This window comes from Sarcophilus harrisii, chromosome 2 (genome assembly GCF_902635505.1).
Source record: "Sarcophilus harrisii chromosome 2, mSarHar1.11, whole genome shotgun sequence".
Classification (NCBI taxonomy): Eukaryota; Metazoa; Chordata; class Mammalia; order Dasyuromorphia; family Dasyuridae; genus Sarcophilus; species Sarcophilus harrisii.
The window spans coordinates 472608539-472630198 of NC_045427.1; the positions used below are offsets into that span (position 1 = coordinate 472608539).

Here is a 21660-nt window from a genome sequence, read left to right on the forward strand (position 1 = left end):
AGATGTTTTATTGTAATCTTCTCCCCCCCCCCTTTTCATTCATCTTCATCATTATCCTTCCTTATTCCATTCCCAATCCCTACAACCTCTCAGGAAAAGGTGAATATAAATCATGAAATTTGTGATAAGATAAATAGCAAATATAACTGTCTCCCAGACTTTCAGGGAATTGGTATATTTCAAAATTGAAAAAGACCTCAAATACCATCTAACACAGCCTATACTTATTCAAGAATTCTTCTCTACCATATCTCCAAGAAGTAGCAATTCAGCCCTAGCTTAAAAAATACAAAGGAAAAAGAATGCACTATTTCTTTACGCATTTTGTTCCACTTTTTGGATAGTTTTGATTTTTAGGAAGTTTCTCCTTATATTACAAAATCTGTTTCCCTTCAGCTTCTATTACTTCTATTTTTGCAGATGGAAGAGTTATTAGCCTGTAGTTTTACCACAATGTAAACTTTTTTTCCAAATCATCACAGTGCATGAAGTTGTTGCTGAATTATGTGGCATATTGTCACCCAATATTTTCTTGTTAACTGTGATTTGACTACTGGACCTCATAATTGAATTCTTCTCATCCCTTCACAGAATCATGATGGCAGTATAGACTTCAGGGAATATGTGATTGGTCTGGCTGTCCTGTGTAATCCTGCCAATACAGAAGAACTCATCCAGGTGGCATTTAAGGTACTGTCAGTCCCATTGAGAGAATCTTGTTCAGCCTCACAAATGAGTGTTGACTCTAAATGCATTACTTGAAAATCTGTGAATCTCTTAGAGGAATTTATAGATCCACTCTGACATATACACAGAAATAATACGGTTAAGTCAATTGACATTGACAGTGAAGTAAATGCAGGTGTCAGTTTTGTCATAAATACCTTTGAAAAGAAATTTGTAATAATGTCACAGTTAAGGAGCAGGTGATTTAGCAAATTAAGTTAGAAAATTATTTCCCTTTTTAGATTTCTCATTTTGAAGCCCTTAAATGTGATTTACAAATAAACAATGTTATCCATTAACATGTTCAGTCCCAGAATTCCCCTAATTTCTTGATTCTAATTTGTATAATCTGATGGTCCATGGTCAATAGGGCCTTTACTTTCAAAGTTTTATTTTCCCTACTAATATGAATGGACTTATCCTGAGCCATCTTTCTGGTCTTATATGAAGAATATTTTTCTTTTTTGTTGTGTTGCTATCTTCAATTAACACTAAATTTAAAAATATAGCTTGCTAATTTTCCAAGAATTCAGTAGTATTTCAATCACTACCTCATTTGTATTTGGAGCAGCCCATTCCAAAGCTCATTTAATTTAGCATCTTTTTCAAAGAATCTGCAAATAAGCTTTGAGCATACACTCTTCTTTCTACATTAATACCTGTATTTTGTAGGGGATTGACTATAGATCACACAGGATCAATGCTTTTAATTTAATTGGGAATGGAAACCACCTAGTCATAACTACTTAGCTATTGTGCTTACTTATATCACAACTACTGAACCATCTTCAAATGAGATAGTAAGGGAATTACTACTAAATCAATTCTATGCCATGCTGGAAAATGAAAAAATAAAAAACCAAAATAAAACCTTAAGATCCAAAGCAATTTTCCCCTTTATTAGGGGCATAGTATTAATTGGGTTATGATCAATAACAATAATAATGGCCTATATTTGTATAATGCTCAACATTTTTTATTTGCTTTCACATACATTTTATCATTTAGTATTAACCTTTCCCACATATAGAAATATGTCCTATTCTTACATTCTATATAGCATGGTCATTTGTCTTAATTTGTATTTAAAAATATATAATACCATGTTCATTTAATATCCTTGGAGCTCTATGAAATATATCTGGACAAGTTTTATCCCCTTCTTAGCTTCTCAACTGTGAATAGTGTCACTAATAGTGTCAGTGATGTTACAGTTGTCATTGCTACCACCAGAAGCAGGTGACTGATTTTTTTATCTGATCTCAGAATTGTTCATCATACCTTCTATAGAAGTGCCTTTCCTTTACTGTAGAGATAGGAAGAGAAATTAGGGCTATACTTTTGGTTTAATTCAGTGAGAATACTCCCACTGCCAAGAAGTAATAGTCCCTTATCTGTAACTTAGAATGGTAGAAAGTTGCTTAGAGTACTATGAGCTTAAGCGACCTTGTCTTGAGTCATATAGCCTGTCTCTGTCATAAGTAGAACTAGAATTTAGGCATTCCTGGCTTTGAGGCCAGTTTTCTTTCTACTATGTTATGCTGCACGTCATTTACTATATCCACAGTAATTAAATCCACATTAGTCATAGCCAGGAAGGGCTAAAATATTGCTGTTGTGCTTTGTGAGGTATAAATCATTAATAAGCATTTAGTAAACGTTTATTGTTTTCCAGGAAGAATGTTATACACTAAAGGTACAAAGAAAGGCAAAAATATTTTCTGCCCTCAAGGAGCTCATAACTGTATTGGGGTGGGAGTGGGGACACAACATTCAAAACATGTACATAAAAAATATAGAAATAGATATAGGACAAAGGGGAGATAATCTCAGTGAGAAGACAAAAATAAGTGGGGCTGGGACAGGCTATTTAAAGGAGAGCACAACATGATGTAAAGAACACTTACACAAGGATAGAAAGCCTGAGTTCAAGTTCTTCCACTTATTTATTATGCAAATCCCTACTGGGCAAGTCACTTAATTTCCCAAAATCTGTTTTCCTCCTCACTAAAATGAGAAAGTGGTATTCCATGACTTCTGAAATTCTTTTCAGTTCAAAATATACAATTCTGTGAGTCTTTGAACAAAAGAATTCAATAATTTATCTGACAGGAGCCCTGAAGTGATGTACCCTAGAAGACAGTGTTAGAGATTTGCCATCACATTAGCCTTTCTCCTAATAAAAATGAGATATTGCAATTTTAAAAAATGAATGATGACTCTAAAGCTCTTTCATTGCCTCCTCTTCCTTCTCATATTTTCCATAATCTCTGAAACCAAAAGTATAGGAAGCATTTTAGAAGCCCCCCAAAATATTAGGGAATGTGTTCCATTGATAGAAATGAGCCCAGCTCAAAGATTGGTATTGTTTATCAGAAATATTCTTAGCATTACTCCAGGAAACCCTTTTAATTTTATTTATTTATTTTGTTGAAGCAGTTGGGGTTAAGTGACTTCCCTAGGGTCACACAGCTCAGAACTATTAGGTGTCTGATGTCAGATTTGAATGCAGGTCCTCCTGATTTCAGGATCAGTGTTCTATGCATTGTACCATCTAGTTTCCTTACCAGGAAAACTATTGAATGGATTTGTGACCTCTCATCTCCCTTTATTCCAGAGCCTAACCTAATTTGTGTTTCTCTCTGCCAAACATTTAAAGATATGGTTCTATTTTGAAATCGCTATTTGCTAGTAGGCGCCTTCATTTCTCCAGACTTTTATTCCTTGCTCTTATGGAATAAGTTAAATCAGATGATCTCCAAAAGCCCTTCTCACTTTAAATTTCTGTTTTAAGGGCTTTTCCAGGTTTGACATTCTGAGATGCTGTGATTTCAGACTTGTTCATATCTTTTTCTGTAAACATCTGCTTACAAATACAAATTGCCTTCTTTCTAACCCCCACTAAAACAATCACACATATTTAGGAGAGCCAGCTTCACTGTTCAATCTAAAGAAGTCATATGGAAAAGGATTAACTTTTATTTTTAACCAATTAACCAGTTTTCTATATGTATTCTTCAACATTTGCTGAGCAGAAAAAATATAAAATCAGTCAGGGGCATAAGATTGAGTCAGAGCAATTGAGTTTGAAGCCTGGTTCTGTTATTGATTCCCTCTTTGACCTTGGATAGAGTAGTGTACCTCTCTCAGCCTAAATTCATCTTTGGCAAAATAAAGTACTTAGATTATCTCATCTCTAAAGACCTTCTGCCATTCTCTGATTCTTTGTCCTGTGAGTCTTTGGTTCTAAGTTCAATGGAACTGAATTTAAGAGATGAATTAAAACTTGGACCTTATCCTCAATGAATTTAAAGTTGATTATTTTAGTCATTCTCTAGTGTCCCTGGTGGAGGCATTTGAAAGATTCTTGAGAACTGAGGAAATATAGATTTAAGAATATCAAGAGGGCAAAATATTCCTGAGATATGGAAATAGCAGAGGATTGAGAAGCTATGAAGCTGAGGTGTCTCACATTCAGAAATGTTGATGTTTGGGTAAGGGTCATAGTGAATATTGTTAAGGTATCAGGAACTATAGCAATAATTCAAGATAGGTCACCAAACTTCTCTCTCTCTATTACCTTATCTATAAAAACAAAAGTTAGGTTAAATGGCCTCTAAGATCCCTGCTTACTCTGAATCTGTGATCCAATGATTCAATAAATTGACAGTCATTTATTAAGTGGTCATTTTGTATCAGGAATAATGAAGAAAGTTAAAGCGGAAGACCATGTACATGGGTTATGAGTTCCATTTAATCATACAGAAAAGTTAAACTACCTCATTCTATGACCAGTGAAATGATTGAGGGTAGGAACTATTTTTTTGCTTTTCTTGGTAGATTCAGTACTTAAAACAGTGCCTGGCACACAGTAGGGGCTTAATTAAATACTTATTAGCCTGATTGACTGACTATGGTGTGGGAAAGAATGGCTGATAAAAAAGGCATGTGCTCCATGGAAAATAACACTCTTAAGGGGGGAAATTATCATTGCTTTGTGATTGTTACTCCCTTGACATATCACACAGAATCTTATGACCCTACGAAACTAAGTAATTTTGCTAAAATTATGGATTAGGAACATTACCTTAGTCACATTTTCTAATTACTTTTCTGCACAAACTAGTTTACAAGGCAAATATGTCTGTAATTAGAGATTATGCCAATTGGACTTTCCTTCAGTTTAATTTATTTAATGCTAATTGATTCCATTTTTGAAAATTTATTTGAAAATGTACCAAATCTAAATGACAACTGTAGAAGGATTTTGAATATTAGAGAATATGATTACAGAAGTTTTGAAGATTACTCTGTACTACTATCTCTGTCACAGAGTTAAATCCTTTAATGTTTCTTTTTCAGCTATTTGATGTTGATGAGGATGGCTACATAACAGAGGAAGAATTTGCCACCATTTTGCAGGCATCTCTTGGAGTACCTGACCTTAATGTTTCTGGCCTCTTCCGAGAAATAGCTAAAGGGGATTCAACACATGTTTCCTATGGTGAGTGTGCTCTATACGTTGACATTACAGATTTGGTTCTTGAGTAGTAATTTTATCTAATAGATACTCCCTTATAATATTCTATATTATCCTTCTATACATTCTACCTTTGGGGATTTAATCACATCTTCTGTCTCACTATGGGTATTAGTCTTGAATTAGAAGGAGGGATTGTGATTTTATCTGCTGTGATTTCATAAGGCTTAACAAGTATGTTGTCCATGGTGTGCTGTAACCCAAACAGAGTTGGCTGAGGGATTTATGAACAAGTTTGATACTTTGTTTGATAGACTATTATCCCACATCTATGAAGGGAAGAAGCAGCTCAACCATCAATTTTGACTCCTTTCTTGTAGCCATAAGTAGGCTCACAATAACATAGAAATAGATACATGAGAAAGATACAAATACCTCTACGAAACAGAGATGTTTATATCTCTGTAGATATATCTATATCTCTAATCTATCTATATCTACAGTTATTTATGTATTTTTATCTATTTATCTGTATTTATCAACTATCTATATCTAGTTGAATAATACTTAACTATATCTCTGCAGGCAGTCATGAATCCCAATGGATTAATTCCATTCAATCAAGCAGACATTTAGTGATATCCATTGTGTTAATCATTAGAAATACAAAAACAAAAATGAAGCAATTCCTGTCCTCCACAAGCTCTAATTCTACTGGAGAGAAACAATATATACACAAAATTAAATGTGAAATCATTATAAAGAAGTTTGATCATGGCACTTGATTTAAGCCTTGAAGAGAGCTAGAGGTGTTTGTTCCAAATGGCCAACATGGAAAGGGAGAACATACTAGGTGTGGGGAAACAGCCTGTAAAAACACACAGAGATAATATATAAAATTCCATGAATAGGAAACAGTAAGTAGTCCAGTTTGGCTGGAGCTAAACTGTTTCAGTAAAAATAATATATAATCAAACTGTAAAACTAGATTAGAGTGTCCTATTGGGAAGGACTTCAAAAGCCAATCAAAAGAGTTAGCATTTTTTTTCTGTAGAGACAACAGAGAGCCATTGAAACTTGTTGAGCTAGGGTATATTTTAGAAATATAAGTATGGAAGATGTGTGGAGGATGGATTGGAGAAGGGAAAAGCTAAGGTCAATTATTAGACTCTTTGGCTATATTTTTAATATACTTTAAGCTTTGCCTATTGCAATTCTCTGCTCATAGTAGACAATAATTATACAAATGGAATCCCTGAATTTTAGAGTTTTGGAGGCAGAAAATGAATAACTGGTCTGAAAATTTACTTTCCCCTTTGATGGCAGAAAAGATTTTGTTTGCTGACTTTAAGATTAAAGGAAAATTTGATCCTAGGATTTCATTACTACATAATTTAGCTGCTGCTTGTTCAATTGTTCTTCACTTTTCCATATTGAGTAATGAGCTGCCTAGAGCTCTTTATTTACTGATTGTTGTTGATTTATTTCAGTTGTGTCTGACTCTTCATGACCCAATTTGAGATTTTCTTTGCACATAGTGGTTTACCATATCCTTCTCCAGCTCATTTTACAAATGAGGAAATTGTGCCAAACAGGGTGAAGGGAGTTGTCTAGGGTCACACAGCTAGTAAGTGTCTGAAGTCAGATTTAAACTCAAGATGCGTTTTCCTGACCTAAAGTCCTTCATGCTAATCATAGTGCCACCTAGTTATATTTAATAAACTCATTTAAAAAATAATAAAGAAATGATAAAATGAGCATATGCATACTGAAGGAAAATTATAAATATTAATCCTATTCTGACCATTTTTCTTCCCTGGGTAGAGCAATCTACTATTTGTCCCTCAAAAAGAACCATGACATCAAGGAGGTCATGCCATGCCATGCAATTGAATTGGATTTAAATGAGGGAGAGTTGTGCAAGATAACCTGCTTCACATTTTCTCCAGAGTTATCTGGGTCCAACTGGAAAGATATAGATCAAGATAACTGGAGATGGCTCTGCGTGAAATGAGAGACCTTGCCCTTTTTAATTTAAGATCTTCAGTAGGTTCAGTTTGACTGAGGCTGTACCCATTCAGTGATTAAGGCTAGGTAGCAATTGAGGCAATTGAATCCAAAAACAATATGAATAAATGAATGAATTTGAGAGGGAAAGACTTAGGATTTCTGGCCAAAGTAGAAATGACTGCTATGTATATTCAGTCTGAATCATTCAAGACCCAAACAATGACCAAATGAGGTTTGACTTAGGACTTATTGGTGGCTAGTTAGAATCAGATTGGTTTCAGTTTAAAACCTGGTCCTTGAGAAAAATCTAGCCAGTAAACCCCAAAATATCTTGGGAGGGTTTAGAAATACAAAAGAAAACAGAAGCAAGGAAGGAAGGGAGGGAAGAAGGAGAAGAGAATTTTGAAGAGAATCATATTCTTGAAAAGAATCATGACATCAGGGAACTGATGTTATACCATGCAAGTGAGTTGGATTTAAGTGAGGGTTCTGCAAGATCAACTGACTCACTTTCCTTTCCAGAGCCATCTGGTTCCAGTGACAAGATATATATCAAGATGATCTATTTCTCTGAGCTTTTGTATTTCAAAACAGGAATTAAAACAATTTTATTTAAGAAGCAGTCATCAACTACTTTTCAGTTTGATGATAGCAAATGGCTTAAAAATATTGTAGATGAAAAGACACAATTTTTTTAGTCAACTAAAATAAATATTTTTTTTAAAAAGTGAAAACAATTATTTAGTAATTTAGTAATAAAAACTCTAATCTTCTTTTTCTACCCCCCACCCCAATTCTGCACAGTGATATAGGATAAGTTTTTTGCATCCATATTATTCAAGTTCAAATTTAGATTTCAGTGGTGTAATTAAAGGTTCTGGTAAGAAACTCTTCTACCAGAGCAAGTTGGTATTTTCTAGGCAGAGAAAATCTTAGAGATGTGTAAGTTCTAAAAGAGTTGCCTAGAATATCGAGAGCTTGAATAATTTACCCAGTATCACATTAAATTTTTGCTTTAATGCTTTTCATGAATCAAATTAAAGGATGACTTGATTTAATTTCATGAGCAATTTCTCCCAGAAATTGGTAATACCTTGATTTTTCACCAATCATATCAAAGACTGAGATGTTGGTCATTTCAACATAGTACACGCCTCAGAGTTAAGCTCTTGAGTTCAATCATGTCAGCTCTCACATTAACTTATTTTCTGATCTTTGCAAAACTGCTGTCCTTTTTTGAACCTTGGTCCCCTACAAGTTTTTGAAGTAAACTAATAAGTTTATCCTATTGCAAGGGATATTTATTAGTTTTTCAACTATTGAAAGTACAGAGTGATTATTGAATATTAAATAGTAGGTTCAACCTCACTCTGTGGTCAACTAATCTCTGTTAAGGAACCACCAATATAATTTTAACTTTTGGAAAGTTGATTGATGATCCAAAATATTGAATAGAGGATATGTCTGATTATAGATCGCAGTGGAGAAATACTCAAAGACTATTTTTGAAAGAAAATAGCAAAGTGATTAAAAGACAAACTTCCCTTGGCTATATGTAGTTATTACAATCTTTAGCCATACTGAAAAGTTTAAAAAAAAAATGGAAGGATAAAGGGCAGATTCAGGGATTAGGTCCTCTATTTTGGTATGAAGTGTTAAAAGTCAGATTTTGATGCCATATTTAGTCCTGTCATCCTAATTCTTCTAGCCTGAAATATTTGAGATAAAAGATGATTTATTTCTTATCTGAAGATCTTGGGATACCACCACTGTATACTCTTGAGACTATAAGGTATAATTTAACAGACTCCATTTATCACTTTATTGAGCTTTTCAAGCCTGCCTAACACATGTACAATTAACTGGCATAATTCATTGGTTTGAGGTTTCAGGAAATTTTTAGTAATTAATTCACCCACATAAGATATAAGGAAATAGAAATTCACTATATTTTATTATTTTGACATCAGACAGAATAGGATCTACTCATAAGGGTCTCACTACAATGTAGATTTTTTTTCCTTTCTCCTCTTCCAGTGGAATTTAGGAGTTTTGCCCTGAAACATCCAGAATATGCCAAGATTTTTACCACATACCTAGACCTCCAGGCATGCCATGTATTTTCATTGCCCAAAGAAGTTGAAATGGCTCCATCCATTGCTCATAACAAAGTCTGTCCAGGACCTATTGAAGATGGAACCTCAGACAAAAAAGATGACTGAACCAAAAATGAACATCAATAATTTTTATTTTATGTTGTAAAGAAATTTCTTAATGGTAATTAAAATGTATCTGCCAAATTATAGATACATTTAGTATTGAAAAATGTTTGCTTTTCTAAAGTTGTTTTAATGGCTCTCATAAAAAAAGTTATCTAAACATCTAGATTATCTATCTCTCATTTTAGTATGATGTGTTTTATGCCACTCAATAATATGGTTGGTTTATTGGGGATAAAATACCAGTTTTTATAGATTTTATTTTTCAAGTTAAGATGACTTTGCCAAATAAATATAGTGGTCTGTGCTTTTTTGAGTGACAAACTGAAAATTTCTATATTATATGTGTTTTTCTGGATCTCCTAAAAATAAAAAAGGAAAATATTCTATGTTCCTGAAATAGTTTCTCTCTTGAAAAAATACTCCTCCAAAACATAGAGTTAGTGTAAAATGTGATACAGGATTCTGAAACTATTTCTGGTAACCCATTGTTTTGTTAAATTTTTCATATATTTTTCCAGGAATAAAAATAATTATTAGTTTATAAGGAATACATTTGGAATACATAATTCCACTTATTGGATAAAATATTTTAAGAAACTAATATTTTACTTGGTGTGTGTCTAACTTATAGGTCTTTATAATTATCTGTTAAAAGTCAATATTCCTATGCAAAGTTACAGTTTGTTGATAATACAGTGATTTCTGGCTAATGACTGAGTATGAATGACTTATTAAGGTAATACTAATTGCTTAATGAAAAAATTGTGTTAGAGTTGAATTTTATTCAACAGAATGTGTTATTTACCCCACAGATAAGTGATATTTTTACTCTGTATGTTTATATATGTGTATTAACAGTCTTTTAGAAATGTCTTAATTTAATGTTAAATAAAATTACCAATATTCTATTTTATAATGGGAAAACAAGTTGAAGTTTGTCAGAAATATTAAATTGGAAAATATACAATTCTTCAAAGTATAATAGAAATCTAGTGACTTTAAAAGCCTGTCCATACTAAGATAGCAATTTAAATTAGTTAGTAATTTCATTTTGCCTCATCATGCACACTTTTCAAATTTTTGATATTTCAAAAAATTTTTTTCTTTGTCTTCTATGTCATTTGAACAAAGAACAAAGGAATAGATAAAATACAGAAACAGGTTGCTTCTGGCTTTTTATTAAATATCTGAAATGAATTACACAGTCTGTCTGGTTTTTCATTGTCTTTTTAAAGCAAAGTCCCCCTTTAATGAAAATAGAAATATTCAAAGTAGATGTCAGGATTTATTTTTAGCAAGTAATCATGATTTTAAATGAATTGTACATACTGATCAATAAATGTCCTCATTTCCCAGATAATTAAATGTTATTTGGATAATTGAATATCTACTTTCATTCTTAAAATATACAATCGTTTGATTTTTTATCCCTTAAAGCTATTTAGAAATTAAGCAATAAGTAAACTGAAATAATTGTTTGAATAATTAGAATAGCACATCATTGTTATATAGTGTCTGCCACAAGTAGTTGAAAAATGCCTGGTACTCAGATTCAGTAATTGTTTGTTGGTTATCACAGAAAAGCTAGATATTAGTCTTATCAATCAGGAAAGACCAAAGATCCCTAATAAATAACATTGCAAATTAAAGGCTTTGCGTGGGACTAATGCAGTTGATTATTTTATTTTCCTGTTTTAAGGTAATATTTATACTATTTAATTGTAGTAAAAATTTGTGTAATTTTCCAATATTTCCTATTTCATTATGTTACTAAATAAGCAAGTGTACTGCATAATATTTCATTCTGCTTTCTCTATTTTGTCTCAAAATTTGCTTTTCAGCATTGTGAATTGAATAAAAATTACATATGTATGGCTATGTTTAATCATTTTTTTGTTTGCATTTCAGGCTTATGAAATGTCAGAAATCATTTTATTCTAATGAATTCAAATTTCAACCAAGCTAGCAATAATTATTAATCCTAAAAAAGTTGACTTTTGAATAGTATTATTGTGAATAACAATCATAAATCATGATTGGTATTTCTACTATATAAAGGTTTGATGTTATGTAGTTTCAACAAAGATTTCTTTGAAAGTCTTTTTCCTACCTTAAGATCAAAAGTATGGAATTAAATTTCACTAAAACCAGTCAAATGTCCTACAGTTTTGAACAAATACCTGAAGATGAAATAAGAATCACTTATAAATTGAAAATACTAAAATCCTAAGATGTATAAACCATAAAAATCCAACCTCAATTATCATAAGCTCACCACCACACTCAATGCTAATATACAGAAAAAGGTTGTTTTATATATATAAAATGGAAAACTGCTGTTAAAGGTATTTGAGATAGTATTTGAAAAATTGCTAATAAAAGTATTTGCTATTGAGAGACTACTGGGGAAATTAAGTCTGAAAAGAGTCCTACTCTAATATTTCATTGTGGAATGTAGATAACTCTGAATTCCTTAGACTTTCAACAAACATTCAGAATATGCTATGAGCTAGATATGGTACTAGGCACTAGGAGTACAAAAGCAAATATGAAAAAGCCCCTGCCCTCAAGGAACTTACATTCAACTGGGAGAAACAACATTTATATGAATACAAAATATATACATATAGTATTCCCTCTCTCTAGGTTACTCTTCCAAATTGTACTTGCAGTCAGCAATTGAGAGAGAGAGAGAGAGACAGAGACACAGAGATAGAAACAAAGACAGAGACACAGGGAGGGAGGGGAGGAGAGGGAGAGAAGAAGAGTGGAGAAGAGAGGGAAGGGAGAGGAGGGAAAGTAAGAGAGAAGAGGAGAGGGGAGGAAAGGGGAAAGGAAAAAAAAATGTCTCAGAATGATGATTTTAAAGATGCTGCCTATTCTAGCTATATAGACAATGGAAAGAAGCTATTTCCACCTGTGTGGTCATTCCTAAGTAAACTGGGCATAAGCAAAGCAAAGTCCTTACTGAACAAATATTAGCTATTTGTGTTAACTGGGAAGCAGCAGAGAGCCATAAAAAAGAGCTGTATTTGGAATCAGAGAAGAGAACCTGGGTTTGAAGCTTGGCTTTGAATCTGCATAATCTTGGGAAAATAATATCCCTTTTTTTTGACCTCATTGCTTCATCTATAAAATCACCGTGTGTGTGTGTGCGCGCGCGCATGCATGTGTAGGAAGTCACAGAGGAATGAGACTGGGCTAGATGATCTCTAAGCTTCCTTCTAATTGTAAATCTATCATCCTTCAATCCTGTTCTATTCACTCCCTTTAAGGGGCTACATAGAATATATTTAAGCAGAAGCACGAGATTTTTGGAATGAGTTCATAGCCAAACTTCATATTTGGGAGTAGTACTTGGACAATAATGTATATAAACTAACAGGATCAATATGTGGTAGTTTTGTAGAGTACATTTCCTTCTGAATGATGGTACACACCATACACATTGCTTGCCTTCCATTGTATATGGTCTAATATGTCTGTGGGTAACTTAGACTGGGAAAGGAAGTTGCTAGCTCATCTACCCTATCATATATGAACATCTCTGCTAAGTATTTCTGTTTTTACAGGTAGTTCAATGAAACTTTTTGCCTGGTTTAATATTTAAGAAGCTGTCTCATTTCCCTCAAGTTGTTCCATTTCACCTTAAAAGCGAGGTACAAATATAATAGTGAATCATTACAAAGTTAATCTATCCCATCTAAATTCAACCTCCATTCCTTTATCTTGGGATCTGGTCTTAAGTAAATGTAGACAAAGTTAATCTCAATGTGATTTGTATCCTTACTTTCCCTCATTCTACTTCTTAGAATTATTAACCACCTTTCCCCATGGCACCTGATTCATCAATAAAAGTGTACTGAGAGATATAAAAAAAGCAATTAAGTCAAAGTAAATATAAGTCTGTTTAATGTCTCTACAAAGCACTCTGGAGATTCCAGACACCCTTAAGAAGAAGAATCATAGATCCCTAACCTTGAAACAAGTCTCTAGTTAAATAGGCCCAAGACACCCATTTACTTTCACTTTCATTTATTTTGAAAACCTGACAATCTGCAAGTTTCTGGTTTGAAAATTCTCTGTTCTACATCATGTCTCTTTCTTAATGATGGGCCATAGATTTACCCCCAAGGCACTTCTGGAATGTAGGTAGGAAAGAGGCTTTATATTATTTGCACTATTTCACCCTTTAGAATTATTTTAAGTTAGAGAAAACCAAGAAATACTTAGTCATGGCTCCCCTGAGGTGACAATCTAATCTCACAAGGGAATGATAAAGTATTGTAGAATGTAAAATCTTTCAAGCATGCATAGAAGGATAGTTTTGGTTGGATTAGAAGTTGAGACCATACCATCTCTATTGGCTACTTTGTATTTAAAGACCAGCTTTACAGTAGGTGGAATAGTGTAATTTAATGAGGAGCAGGAAAACTACTTTATCACAAAGATATTCTCTGACTGGTCTGCTATGATAATGCTCATTATTCACTGGATTCAGGTATCACATCTGTCTTCAGATAGTTATCCATGAATACTCTATAATTAGATGTCTTATCAGTTAAACTTTCTTTCTGTTTGTTTGTAATAATATCAGCTTTTTATTTTTCAAAATACATGTGAAGATAGTTTTAAACATTTGCCCTTGTAAAATCTTGTGTTCCAAATTTTTCTTCCTCCCTCTCTTAGATAGCAAGTAATCCAATATAAATTAAATATGTGCAGTTCTTCTTAACATATTTCCATATTTATCATGATATGCAAGAAAAATAAATCAAAAAGGAAAAAAGTGAAACAAAAACAAATAATCAACAATAGCAACAATACATTCACTCTTCATAGTCCTCTGTCTGGATGCAGATGGTTCTTTTCATCACAAGTCTATTGGAATTGCCTTGAATCACCTCATTGTTGAAAAGAGCCAAGTCCATCACAGTTGTTCATCACATAATCTTCTTGTTGATCAGCTAAACTTTTTACAGGGCTGTAAGGGAGAGAGGTGGAACAAATAAATTTCAATTAGAAGGAAAGATCCATTTGGAACAATGGTCATTGTCATTATCTAAAGACCAATCATCTGAGATCACTTGTACTATACTGTACATATCCATTGGAGGTTGTGGATTAGATTCAGTTCTAAGGGAACCTTCTTCTTTTTAGAGGGGACTCACAAATTTATGGATTTCCCCAGATGGAAAAAGTACTAAATATGCTCATGTGAAATATGAATTGGGTATGGGACAAGAGATTTATTCCTAACAAAAAATCAGAAAAAAGAAGCATAATACATATTAATAAAATGATTAAAACATAAATCAATAACATTTAGATGCAGTTTGGTGGTTACTATGTAAACTTCAGCAGAACTACAAGCAGTTTTCCAACACTGTTCAGTAAGCAATTTTTATTTTACTTTGCATATTGTCTAACCACCTGGTTAATTTTAATTGGCCTTTTAATAACAGTCTAGAGTCAGGAAGACAGCTTCCCCAGTTCAAATCTGGCCTCAGACACCTACTAGCTGTGTGACTATTGGCAAGTCCCTTTCCCTGTTTGCCTCATTTTCCTCATATGTAAAATGAACTGGTAAAGGAAATGGCAAATGACTCCAGTATTTTTGTCAAAAAAAAAATAAAATGGAATCACCAAGAGTCAGACATGACTGCAATGATTAAACGGCAACAACAATCTAGATTTGGACCAATCTTCTTGTTGGTGACCAGCATTTATAATTCAGAAACATTTTTTGTTATCAGTTACTGCTGCCTCAGCATCACCATAGGCCGCCCAGGATCATTGGACCTTGAGAACTCATAAGCTCATTTGTTTAAGGAAAAGAAACACAGAAGAGACAAGGATTTCCAAGTATACAAAGGCTAGTTCATCTTGCTTCATCAGCACTAGCTGCTATATGAGCATAATGATACTAGACTAGAAAAGAACTCTTATCTTACCCCACCACTCACTGGAATCAAATCATGCCTCTTGAAGAGTTGAGACTGAAAGAGGCTAGGCCAGTGACCAGTTTGAGAGCATTCTACTGAATTGTGTCAACCTTGATATTCTTGTTATAAGTGAAACTTAAAGATAAGGAGTCACAACTAATTGGAAAGGTGGCTCAGATTTTCTTTGAAGAAGTAAATAAAGATGCTGATTTTAATGCTTTCCTGAAGGTATAAAGAAGCATTTGGGAAACAAGTCATATTTCATTATAATGCTTATTATAAATGTTTTCAATAATACAACCATGAAAATAATTGAAGTTTTTTACTAACATTTATTGCAAAGTATATTCAGAGAGAAACCATACAAAAAATGATACCTTCAAAATTAGACCCATATATACCTTTGTATTTATTTTAATACAAATATTGATATAGGGCAGGGTGACAAAATATGTTGGGGAAAATGGTCCAAAAGTCAAAACTAAAAGATCAAATATTTATAGAATGTCTACAAGCCTCATATTTATATGTCCTGAATTATTTCTGTAAGAAGAGAGTCAGAAGGTTCTAAATATGATGATTGCCAAATAACATTAGCCAAAATGAAAATGATTAAACTTGATACTTCTTCGAGTGCAGGGCTAAAAAAGAAAATTGGAGACTGAATTCATGGATTATATATTTTTACCTCTTATTTTATCACTATGTCTTTTTGTTTTCTCCTTGAATACACAGAGTTCCCATCTCATGCTGAAAGGATGGATTTAAGATTAGGAATTTATGGAAGCCTCAGTGGAAGATGCTTTGGACAATCAAATTCACAATTACTGTTCACAAGGACATGATTGGTGAGCTATGAGGAACAGTAGAAAAAAATAATTATGAGATGAGGAAAATGAAGCTCAACGAGGCTGGAAGACTTGCTGGAAGTTAAGCTTCTAGCAAGAGGGTAAATTTGGGACTAGAATATTGGACTTCTTACTACCCATAAATTTAACCCTTTACATATGGGCCAATTAGTTTTACCATACCTTTTTTCAGTCATGGATTAACAAGCTGTGACATTGCAACGGGGGCAGAAAAAAGTCTTGCAGATGGCTCAGTGTGAACTTTTCCCCACAACTGGAAACACATTTCAAAATGTTTGTCTTATTTATGATGTCTCAGGAGTATCCTCTTCATGGTTGAAGGCTAGCAAATTTATTTGATTAAATTCAACAAGCTTTGATTAATTGGACAAAGTACTATGCAAGACAGAGTAGAGACAGACAAAAATGAAGCAGTCCAGAGTGGGATAAGGTATATAATAAGCCCACAGATACACAAGTATACAAAAAGTAAACCCAAAAAAACTTTCAGGATAGGTGAAACTCACAAACAACTACAGAGATCCATCTCTCCATATCTGGGCTCTAGGCATTTTCTCTGTCTGTCTTCAGTACCTAGTTCCTCTGCTTCAACTACCACCCCACCCTGGCTTTTAAGTCCCAAATAAAATCCCACTTTCTACAAAAGCCTTCCTCAAGTGGTCTTATTTCTTATTTTTTTCCCTGAAAATTATCTTGTTAACCTGCATATAGCTTGCTTTGTCTATATTTGTTGTACATATTGTCTGTCCCATTAGATTGTAAGCTCTTAGAGGGTAAGCACTGTTTTCTGTCTCTTTTGTATCCCCAGTGCATAGCACAATGCCTGGAACAAAACAAAAGCTTAATAAATGTTGCTTGACCAGGAATGGGTCAATACAGAAAGTGGCAGGTTAATTGAATTTTGAAAGGAACAAAGGATTCCGTGAGGCAGAAGAAAGAAGAAAGTGGATTGCAGGCATGGTGGATAACCTGTTCAAAATCTGAAGGCTGGAGATAAAATGTTATATATGGAGAACAGCAACTAGTCCAGTTTAGTTCTTATGTGTAGCCAGCAAGGGGGGGGTAAAATATAACCAGTATGGAATGTTATTCGGAATCAGATTGTGAAAAACTTTAAGTGCCCAAAAGAGGAATTTGTGTTTTAATTCTGGAACAGAGGTACCAAACACATAGCCCCCAGCAGCAGCAGCAAAAACAGTCCTCAAATGGAAATGTAATTGGGAAGAGTTTCAGGTCATGTGGTCAACAAGATGGAGAAAAAGACATTTTTCTGTTCCCCTTACCCTTTCAAACCTCTCCAATACAGAAATTATGTCCCAAAGATAAAAAGCTTTCATGATTTAAGGCATTCAGAATCCAAAAGAAAATAAAACAAACAAACCCATGCACTGACTTCCAAACTGAGTTTACTCAGCACTGCTTTGCCATACTGCATGCTACCAGTCATAAAGTTATGCTAGCCAACCCACAGAGCTGTAAATAAAACTCACCCCCACAATTCTGTCTTTTCTGCCTCTTTTCAGATGTGAGGAGATCTTAGTTCCAGGATGCTTTGGTCAAGACAGATAGCAATTGTCTATATAGGACTCCAGACTATTGAAGTTTACTGGTGCCACACCACTAGTATTACAATGGGCAATGTTGTGTGTTACAAAAAAATTTTTCAGGAAAGTCAGAGACAGGGGGATGGGAACAGGAAACAATATTTAAACTTTAAAAAGAGCTAAATAGCACATCCTACCTTGATCCTCCTTTTCTAGAGACTCAATGACCCAGACCACAAAAATCAACCCTGTACCATTAGCATGAAAATTCTTTATACTGTCTGACATAGGGGAAAATAGCAGTGTGGGACAGGACACAGTAGGTGTATTGGGGAAAGTACTTATCTGGGGACAGTTCTGTTCACCCCAAAATCACTTGGAGAAGAGAGTTATTGATTACAATACCATGTATTACTCAGCATGAAAAGATGCTGCTATATTTTGAGGTCCAGCTCAGATAGAAACCACTCTCAGAGGGAAGACAGTCAGAGACTCAGAAAAAAATAAAAGGGAAAATAAGCTGAAATTACTAAAGACTCCAGGAAGAAGGAAACTAAAAGACCTTGAACATAAGTGGGAAAATTAAAAGGGCAATCATTAATAGCAGAAAGAAATATGGCCTCCAGATCTGGTAAATGGGGTCAGGCATTTATGAATAAATGCTATAAAATAATGGAAAATAATCTAACACTTGATGAAACAGAAATCCCTGTGAAAGATGAAAAATCCCTATGGGATTTGAGGAGAACATGGAATCACAATATACTGTTTTTGAGTAGTTCAAAGGAGAAATGAGAATTATGAGAGCAGAATTTATGACCTGACTAGCAAAAAAATAAATAAATAATGGACAGAATAGAAACACTATGTTCTGCAGTAGCAAGTCTCACCAAAGAAACAAAAGAGAAAGCAATAGCCTGGGAATGCATATATATAGAACTGAAATCTAGAAGTTTAAAAGAAAAAAAAAAGAAAAGAAAAGAAAAGAAAAGGAAAGGAAATATGATAACCATGAAAGCAAAAAATGTTGATTTCAACAGTTATGTGTTGATAAAATCTAAGAATTATAGGTTTCCCAGAAGAACATAACGGGACAAAAACCTTAACAACATAATGAAAGAAATAATAGATGAAAATTATCCAGAACTTCTGAACATAAAAAAATGAAATACCAATTGAAAGGATTCATAGATCATCTTCAGTTTGAAACCAAGGCTTATAACTCCAAGGCACATAATGATTAAATTTAACAATCCAATTAAAATTCAAAGAAATGATGTTGTGATACAAGAGCCACCTGCCAGTGGCTGCCAGAGATCTAACTCAGACCTATAAAATGGATCTCTTCATGTGAGAGGATGATGATAATACAAGGAGTCTGAGAGACAGTTGCTTTTCTGACTTCTCTTCTCTTCCCTCTTGCCTCCAATTTATTTCATTCCCAATCCACAAGCAACATTTCTGTCAGTAAAGGCTGCTTTGCAACTCCTTTAAGTGTTATGATTCACAAATCTGGGGACTTTAGGAGACTTAATCTGCCCCTTCACATTTAGGCATGTTCCTTAATAATCAGGAGGAAGATCTGTATGCACAAAGGAAAAGAAATTCACACAACACAAGATTATTGTACAATGCCAACCAAACATACAAGGGAATGGAATAATGTGTCCTACACAGCAATGGAGCTCAAAATACAAATCAGGGTGACCTATTTTTGAAAACCAAAATTTAAGTGTAAATTTTTAAAAAGATGGAAATTCAATCATAAAGAAGAATTTTAAACATTTTTGGAAAGAAAATCCAACCAGAAAAGAATTCCCTCCTCAAACATCCAAAACAAAAAATATATAGAAGTAGTGAATAAAGGCAAGTGCCAAAAATAGAAATAGCAAAAAAATGATCACAGAGATACCATTAAGAGAGTTCTTTCTAAATGTACACAGAGTCAGGGATGAAGGCAGAAATCCAGTGGTAATACCTAGAAAGAGTCAGGCCTAAGGGCTTCATGTATAGAACCTTGAAACACCTTGTTTACAGGTGAATCAAAAAATTTTGTGCACTATAATATGACATGGAATAATAAATATCAATGTTAAGAGGGGAATTAAGGAGAAAGAAAGGAATATAGGATATTCTCAGATGAATTAGAAGGCTATCAGTGAGGGAAGGGTGATACTTGTGGTCTCAGTAAGAGAGGAGAATGGGTGAGAAAGAGGAGGAAAAGTCTGAAAGGAAGGAAAGGAAAGCACCTTAATTTGGTAGTGGGAGAAGGGTCTATTGCTGAATGCTCTTATGGGTGAAGAGAGATGGTCTATGAAGTGAGATAGAGACCATATGTTGGGTGTGATCCAGGAGATTTAGTGATTACAAAGTTCACTCATGCTAGAAAGAGGGAAGTTGGAACTTCTAGGAACAACTAGCATTTAGGGGAGTGGGAAAGCAGGGATAAAGGGAAATTTTTGAGACAAATAGGGATAAAAGGTATCCAAGGAAGGTATAGATGAGTAGTAGGTTGCATAATCAAGATATGATGGAGGAGGGGCCCTACTATGGGGCCGTATCCTCTCTGACATTTGTAAACAATATTATTCTGGGAATAAGACACAATGAGAAAGGGAAATCCATAAGGAAAATTCTACAAGGCAGTGGCAGAAACTATATAGATGGGAGAACTACAATGGTCACTTTTAAAGCTTTGATTGAATAAATGATACAAAGAATAGAAACTAGATAATTATAGGAGTCAAGAGTCATAGAATGAATATCTAGGAGGGACAGGAGTTGAGGTGGATAATGAAGAGAGTAAGAGAAATATTTTCTGGGATATATTTCCCTTTTTGGAAAGGGACACAAAAATGAAATTTTAAAAGGTAATCAAAATAATCAGATACTAAGGGATGATATAATAAAAAAAGCATAAAATTATTTTTAGAAAAAATAAAAATATAATTTGGAAATATATAACAAAATAAGTAAAAATACGATAGAACATAAAGTTAATCTGTCATTTTCTAAGTTAATATGCAGTCTACAGGGATCTCTTTGTATAGGTTAGTCTCCATTTTATTTGTTTGACACCACTATTCCAAAAGCAATAGGAAGCCAATAAAATATCTTTATGCAGAGGAGAGATATATAGTAAGAATTGTGCTTTGGGAGTATCAATTTTGCAACTGTGTATAGTATGCATTGAAGAAGGGTCTGGAAGCAGAGAGAACAATTAGAAGTATGCTAAAAAATAATCCAGATAAGAAGTCCTGAATTTCACTGGTAGTGGTATGAGTAAAGAAAAAGTAACAGATTAAAAAGAAGTAATGGAGGCAGAATTGACTAAACCTGGTAACTGAGTGTATTCTTCTTTCCCTAAAGGTCTTTTCTCTTCTTGTAAAAATGTCCATAGACCAAATGAAGGCATATGTGTTTAATGGAGAATATTGAAGTGGAAAACATTTAGAACATAAGCAATGATTGAAGAAAAGAAGCCAAAAAAATCAGGTCCATTCCAGAAGGGTTGCTTGGATTAGTTTCATTAATTCGCAACTTGTTTCTCTATAAGAGACCAGCCCTAAATTTTTTGCTGTATTTATTTTGCTATAGGAGTCCTAGGGTAGGAGGAGGTAGGAATTTCAGATTCCTTCTAAACTGAAAAATGTTCATTTCCCAGTTTTCTTGGTCTCTGACCATTGCCATCAGGAAAATCTTTCACATTAAAGGGAGATGGCAAAAGCAGAAGTTGTGTGCCAGGATCATTCAGGACAGCCATTTCCTTTAGAAGAGGCACGCCAGCTTTGCATAAGATGCTGGTGCCAGGAGCACAATCAACTCCCTCTGCAGATGATATTTCTACGCACCAGGGTGGGTCCC

General features: G+C 33.9%; 1 protein-coding gene and 1 pseudogene across 2 annotated transcripts in view; both read left to right on the forward strand.

The window, feature by feature from the left end:
* The window catches only part of LPCAT2 (lysophosphatidylcholine acyltransferase 2), an 81060-nt gene extending 64162 nt beyond the window's left edge, over positions 1 to 16898 (forward strand). Inside the window, exons 12-14 of one of the 2 annotated variants that reach the window (XM_023494204.2) lie at positions 592 to 690; positions 5089 to 5230; positions 16119 to 16898. In XM_023494204.2, coding sequence (XP_023349972.1) covers positions 592 to 690; positions 5089 to 5230; positions 16119 to 16228 — 351 coding nt within the window. In that variant the 3' untranslated portion in view covers positions 16229 to 16898. Of the gene's footprint in view, positions 1 to 591; positions 691 to 5088; positions 5231 to 9253; positions 11313 to 16118 lie in introns of those variants that run through there. The other variant, XM_003757258.4, reaches the window with a different exon arrangement.
* A 4615-nt stretch (positions 16899 to 21513) lies between these two features.
* The window catches only part of LOC100923043, a 34639-nt pseudogene continuing 34492 nt past the window's right edge, over positions 21514 to 21660 (forward strand).